Source organism: Podarcis raffonei, chromosome 13 (assembly GCF_027172205.1).
Source record: "Podarcis raffonei isolate rPodRaf1 chromosome 13, rPodRaf1.pri, whole genome shotgun sequence".
NCBI lineage: Eukaryota > Metazoa > Chordata > Lepidosauria > Squamata > Lacertidae > Podarcis > Podarcis raffonei.
Genome location: NC_070614.1, coordinates 49,729,384 through 49,736,413, shown reverse-complemented (window position 1 = coordinate 49,736,413; position 7,030 = coordinate 49,729,384). Strand labels below are relative to the sequence as shown.

The 7,030-nt window shown below is 51.3% G+C and overlaps 1 protein-coding gene across 4 annotated transcripts in view; it reads right to left on the bottom strand.

Moving 5' to 3' along the window:
• Positions 1–542: 542 nt before the first annotated feature.
• The window catches only part of CARMIL3 (capping protein regulator and myosin 1 linker 3), an 81,468-nt gene continuing 74,980 nt past the window's right edge, over positions 543–7,030 (bottom strand). For 2 of the 4 annotated variants that reach the window (XM_053362927.1, XM_053362930.1), the window contains 4 exons: positions 5,494–5,695; positions 3,012–3,122; positions 1,368–1,484; positions 543–1,244 (listed from right to left, as the gene is read on the bottom strand). In XM_053362927.1, the coding sequence (XP_053218902.1) occupies positions 1,117–1,244; positions 1,368–1,484; positions 3,012–3,122; positions 5,494–5,695 (558 nt within the window). In that variant the 3' untranslated portion in view covers positions 543–1,116. The remainder of the gene's footprint in view (positions 1,245–1,367; positions 1,485–3,011; positions 3,123–5,493; positions 5,696–7,030) is intronic. The other 2 variants (XM_053362928.1, XM_053362929.1) reach the window with 2 other exon arrangements.

Below are 7,030 nucleotides of genomic sequence, written 5' to 3'. Positions count from 1 at the left end.
GCAAAAACGCCAAGTTGCATATAAAACAGTAGGAGAAATTTGCACAAAAAGACTGAGGGCGTGAGAATTTTTTTAAAAGTGTATAAATTGCAAACGGGTGCAAAAATGTGGGGAGCTGAAAATGCGAAACTGAGAGAACCTGCGAAGGTGGGGGACTCTCCTTCACTGGAGGTTTTTAGAGAGAGGTTGGATAGCCACCGGCCAGGAATGATCCAGCTGTGATTCCTGCATTTTAGGGGGTTGGACTAGATGACCCCTGGACCCCTTTCCAACTCGACCATTCCATGAGAAACTGAAATTGGCATAGTAACCCACCCCTGCTCTAAAGGAAGGAAACTCAAATTATCGACCTGCCTGCTGGACTTGCGGAAGCCTCTGTAGGTGACAAGGGGGCAGGGATATTAAAACTCAGACTCGTGGCCCCACGTTGGGTGAACGATTCCTCATGGTCCCTTTCCAATGCTACAGTTCTAGGGAGGGTCTTTTTCCTTCCCGGTGCGTTCCCCAAAGCAGGCAGGACGCCCCAGCAACACCCGACAAGCTTCTCGCTTTTATTTATTTCCATATATAATTTATTATGATTCTCTTTCTCTTTCCCTTTTGTACAAGCTTAAAATAGAACGGTAAGAATGTAAGGGAGGAGGGGAGGAGGCGCGAAATGCGAGGGGCCGGCAGATTATGGAGAGGACTTTGAAGGGGGGCAGCAAAGGCGTTTGGGGGGGCAGGGGAAAATGGTGCATATTTCACCCAAGTCTCGACAACACCCCAAGTATTATGGGTGAAAGGGAGCAGGAGGTGGGAGGGGGGTGGTTCATTGTGGCTTTTCTCTTTCTCACCCCCCCCCCCCGATTTTCAAAAGGGGTGGCGGCGGTGTCCCTAGTCCCTCTGGGGCACGAGGGTCGGGGGGGTGGCTCCGACCCAGAAGCGAGGGAAGGATACAGGCACAAACGGAGGAGGGCGGGGAAGGAGGAAGGGTGGTTGGGGTCGGGTCAGCAGCACTGGAGACCCAACAGGTCCCGACGGACAGTTTCTCTAGGGCGGGAGGTCAGCCCCTCTTCTGAGGGGGAGAGCTGAGGGCAGCGGGAGGAGGACCCCCAAAACCTCTGCCCCCCTCTCTCATGTTTCTTCACTCGTTCCACCAGGAGATGAAAGGGCATCGCAGCTTCCGGCAGTTGCGGCGACGTCGAGGGATCTCCTGTCCATCATTCTGTCCCAGATTCGGGAGTTCCTGAAGAAAGAGGGAGCTGTAAAGTTGCAGGGGGGAGAAGGGGGGAGAGGAGTGGGGCAGGGGGGGGAGAAAAAACCGAGCGTGAATCGTTTTCGTCGGCCCCCACGCTACGGGGCAAAGGAAGGCGCTGGAATCTTACCGGCGGTCCGGTCCGGAGGAAGGAGAGGGTAGGAAACAGCGGGGCGGGCGTTCCAGCTGTGCAGGCCACATTCAGGGGGGGCGGGAGGGGGGTCAGGCAGGGGTGTGTCGCTGGCACCTGGTGGGGGGGGGGAAGGAAGGTGGTGAAGGAGGACGGGGAGAAAGGGAGAGACGAGAGGAAGTTAGCCACGGGGACCAAGCGTTCTGCGCGTGAGCAGAGGAGGTTTTTGGGTCGTGTGGTCAGGTGGGCTGTGCTGCGGGGGCGCCACGGCCATTCTGCGGAATGGAGTGCGAGAGGTGGGGTGCTTTAGCGTTGCACAGGACACCATCAATATGGGAGAGCCCAAAGTCCGCCACTGGCACGTGAGATATCGCAACACTTTAAAAATAATTTAAAGTGTCCTCAAGGGAGGTTTCATGCAAGCTAGGGAGGAATAATAATAGTAATAATAATAATAATAATGCAGATCTATACAGTGGTACCTCTGGTTGCGAATGGGGTCCGTTCCGGAGGCCCATTCGCAACATGAAAAGAACGCAACCCGCAGCGGCGTGTCTGCGCACGCATGGGTTGCGATTCGCCACTTCTGCGCATGTGCATGACATCATTTTGCGCTTCTGCGCATGCACGAGCAGCAAAACCCGGAAGTAACCCTTTCCGCTACTTCCAGGTCACCGCAGGACGTAACCTGAAAGAACGTAACATGAAGCGGACGTAACATGGGGTATGACTGTATAGGGAAGTTTTTAATATTTGATGTTTTACGGTGTTTTAATATTTTGCTGGAAGCCGCCCAGAGTGGCTGGGGAAACCCAGTTCGATGGGCAGCACATTAAATAATAAAATCATCATTATTATTATTAATATCCCACCTTCGTTCAAGGCGGCAGCCTGTACTGTTCTCCTCCTTCCCATTTTATTGCCACAACAACCCTGCGAGATTAGGTTGAGAGTAGGGATTTGAACCCTGCTCTCTCCCAGGCCGTAGTCCAGCACTCTAACCACTGCACCACGTTGCCCTGCTCTCCAATGACTAGCCCATGGACATACCGGGTGCCCTCCCACTGTACCCACGCACCCCCAATTTGACTCCTGCCACTCTGGGCTTGTACTGGGGGACCAGCACTGCTGTTGCGCTTGGGCCCTTTGGTCGCCTTCCCATTGGGGCTGCCCATTTGGCCCCCACGGATGCTGGGCAAGTTTGGACCCTGCTTTGGCCTGCATCTGACCCCTTCTCCCGGTCCTGCCCCAGGGGGCTTCAAATGGGTACGTTGTGAGCAGAGTACAGAGGGAAACGAAAAGGCCTCTCCGCAGCTGCCCTGGGACCAAAATGGAGCCTCCAGCTTCCAAGGCATTGTATCTGGAAAGGGCCGCTTTGGGAAAGCAAGCCGACGAGAGTCTTCTTGCTTTCTTTCTCTCGGTGGAAGGGCCTCAATTTCCGACGGCCTCTGCCGGATGCTTAGGGGGCGAAGAGTCATGCTCTAAATGTCCTTTAAGCGCCTGGTGCGTTTGCAGCCCAGCAGAAGCAACAGGCAGGCAGTGGGGGAATGTGCAGCCTATCCCTTTTAGCTCCCCCCCCCCCGCTCCCCTGCCAGGTCCCATGCCAGGGAGCAGGAACCGTGCGTGTAGTAAGAAGGGCTTCACCTCCAGAGCCTGGGTTTCGGCCCCGATCCGACTCCAGCTTGTCGCACGACTGCGCCCGCCGCGTCCTCTTTGGTTTGAGGGGGGCTGCCTTCCTTCCCACCTCAGGGTCCCCTGGAAGGGAAAAAAATGTGAGATTCAGCAAGCCTTGCGTCTCCTGTGCCCCATCTCTGCCGCTCTTTCCAGAACCGCAAGGTGGGAATTGGGCCAGCTTACGGTATTTAAAGGCCTCCTCCTCTCCGGGAAAGACCCCCGGAGGAGAATTAGGAGATGTACTGATGGCGAACGTTGCCATTAATTTATTGGCTCATTGTATTTGCAAGAAATAAGCACACCAAGAACTCAGGCCAATGTAAGTTTCAGTAGCGGGAGTGGTCCCTACTCACAAGTCAATAGTCAATAATAACAAAAACTAATCCATTCAAGGGTAGGGATGCGGGTGGCGCTGTGGGTTAAACCACAGAGCCTAGGACTTGCCAATCAGAAGGTCGGCGGTTCAAATCCCCGTGACGGGGTGAGCTCCCGTTGCTCGGTCCCTGCTCCTGCCAACCTAGCAGTTCGAAAGCACGTCAAAGTGCAAGTAGATAAATAGGTACCGCTCCGGCGGGAAGGTAAAGGCCATTTCCGTGCGCTGCTCTGGTTCACCAGAAGCGGCTTAGTCATGCTGGCCACATGACCCGGAAGCTGTACGCCGGCTCCCTCGGCCAATAAAGCGAGATGAGCGCCGCAACCCCAGAGTCGGCCACGGGTGGACCTAATGGTCAGGGGTCCCTTTACCTTTTACTAATCCACTCAAAAGTATGTATTCTGACAAGAATTACAAACTCAAATAGAGATTACAAATTCTAACAAAGATTACAAACTCATAAAGATATGTATAACACAATAATTCGTTACAAAGATTTCCTCTTTTTCACTTGATCCTTATATTTTATCAGCTTGCAGATGGAGACTCAGTTTCAATCACGGAACAGAAGTCAGAAGTCAATTGTGGATTAGAAGCCAGTAACGAATTATTGTGTTGTGAGTAGGGACCACTCCCACTGCTGAAACTTACATTGGCCTGAGTTCTTGGTGTACTTATTTCTTGGTATATTTAATAAGAGGAACTCCAACTTATTTATCATTGTATTTGCAGCCTCCCTTTTCTGCCAAAGAGCTCAATGTGAAGGGCGACGTTCTCCTTCTCCCCTTATTAATCCCGATAACAACCTGCGAGGCAGCTCAGGCCGAGAGAGGCAGGGACCGCCCCAAGGTTGGCCAGCGAGCCTCAAGGCTGAGAGAATCAGAGAGTGGCAGAGTTAGAAGGGACCCCGATGGTCATCTATTCCAACCCCTGCAACGCAGGAATCTTTTTACCCAACGTGGGGCTCGAATCCATGTCCGTGAGGTTCAGAGCCTCATGCTCCACCGACTGAGCAAGGAGAAGGGATTTGAGCCCTGGTGTCTACGAGGTCCTAACCCAAAACTCTAACCCGGTCATTCTCAAAACGTTTTCCTCTGGGCCATGAATTTCAGGATAAAACTTTGCTTGCGCCACATTGAACTTTGTAATTGATAAGCAATACACTGGAAAGCAAAAAAAAAAAAAAACACAAAAAAACCCCCACAACGCAGCTGGTATCGTCCTCCGTTATCACTCGGTACTCTCCTGCTCTCATTTGGAAAAAGTATCTATCCGTATTCTGCAAACAATAAAAACAAAACGCTCTGATGGCGTTTCCTGCTTGGCAGGGGATTGGACTCGATGGCGCTTGTGGTCTCTTCCAACTCTATGATTCTATGATTCTATGATACTAAAGGTAAAGGGACCCCTGACCATTAGGTCCAGTCGTGGCTGACTCTGGGGTTGCGGCGCTCATCTCGCTTTATTGGCCAGCATGACTAAGCCGCTTCTGGCGAACCAGAGCAGCGCACGGAAACGCCGTTTACCTTCCCGCCGGAGCAGTACCTATTTATCTACTTGCACTTTGACGTGCTTTCGAACTGCTAGGTTGGCAGGAGCAGGGACTGAGCAACGGGAGCTCACCCCGTTGCGGGGATTCGAACCGCCGACCTTCTGATCGGCAAGTCCTAGGCTCTGTGGTTTAACCCACAGCACCACCCGCGTCCTACAGCATGCTAAAATGTTTACATGATTGTCCTTGAATCTTTCTGCCACGCTCGCCATCCTCTCCGGTGCCACACCCTTTGAGAACCACTGCTCTAATCACTGCCCCACACTGCTGCTCCAAAAGCTTTCGGGAAAGGGCTGTAGCTCGGTGGCTGCTTTTCAGGAAGAAGGCCCCAGGTCCAGCCCCTGACGGCATTTCCAGGTAGGGCTGAAAAACCCTGGAGAGATGTTCGCAAGAGCCCACTTTATGGCATGGAGGGAAACAGCCACAGACCAAGCAGAATCTGTGGCCCCCAGAAGGAGTTCCTTCCACCAGACCCAGGGGGAGAGAGGAAGGCCCAGTCGGATCCTGCCACCCCAGTCTCACGTCACCTTCGTTCTCCCGCTCCTCGGCTCTGCGTCGGGGTTGGGCAATTGGGGGGGACGTACGTGTTTCCTCCGGGACTGCCCCTCCTCCTGCGCCGCCTGCTTCCTCGTTGCTGCGGCTCCTCTCGGGCTGGCTGGGGGGCTTCCGGCCCCGGGGGAGGGCGACGGGCTTGGGAGGCCGAGGGGCGGGCGGGGGATCCCTGAATTGCTGCCAAAAAAAGAGAATCGTAGAGTCAAACAGATCTTATTGTCAGAAGTGTATTTCGCAGAAGAGTTCTGTGAAACGCAGAACCCTGCAGGGGATTCTGCCAATCTCAGCAGTGTCAATGTAAGGAACCATTATTATTATTATTATTATTATTATTGCTACAGTGGTTCCTCTGGTTGCGAACGGGATCTGTTCCAGAGGCCTGTTCGCAACATGAAAAGAGCACAACCTGCAACGGCGTGTTTGAGCACACGCGGGTTGCGATTCACCGCTTCTGCGCATGCGCGAGCGGTGAATCCCGGAAGTAACCCTTTCCGGTACTTCTGGGTCACTGCGGGACGTAACCTGAAAGAACATAACATGAAGCGGACGTAACATGAGGTATGACTGTATTGCTTTTTCCTTTAAAAATGTTTAGGGCTACTTTCATTTTGACTCAAGAAAATCACCATTTTATAGTTCAAATTGGGAAAAATAAATAAAGTACAGTGGTACCTCGGGCATGCCACACTTTTGCCCTGCGCTTCCCCTGTTACTTTCCTCATAGCAAAAATAGAAGAAGCCCAATTTCTTGAGTTCGTTGTGCAACAGCTCCCAGTCAACCCTCATGATGCAACCTGAGTGTGCCGATATGTGACTGAATCCGTCCCGAAAATAGCAATGGTCTTTGTGGAAGGAAGGTATTGATTTTACTGCATGCAGTGCACTTAAAGAAAATGTTATGAAAATGATGTATAGATGGTATTTAAGACCAGCTAAACTTGCTAAAATGTACAAGACAAGAAGCAATGAGTGTCGGAAATGTAAAGAAACGGAAGGTATCTTCTACCACATGTAGTGGACTTGCAAGGAGGTAAAAGCTTTCTGGGAAATGGTATATAACGAGTTAAAGAAAATATTTAAAAATACTTTTGTTAAAAAACCAGAAGCCTTTTTATTGGGTATAGCGGGTGAAGAGGTACCAAGGGAAGATAAAAGACTGTTTACGTATGCAACAACTGCAGCAAGAATTATTTTAGCCCCAAAATGGAAACAACAAGAAGGACCGACGAAAGAAGAGTGGCAGACGAAGATGATGGACTTTGCAGAACTGGTGAAGCTAAGAGGAAAAATCCGAAACCAGCATGATCAAGTATTCCAAAAGGACTGGGGTAAATTAATACAATATCTAAAAGATTATTGTAAGCAATTAACATCACTAGCAGGGTTATCCGAAGACTTGTAAGGAGAAGTTTTCTACCTTTCTATATTTATTTAAATTTTGAGTTACAGTGGTACCTCGGGTTACAGACGCTTCAGGTTACAGACTCCACTAACCCAGAAATAGTACCTCAG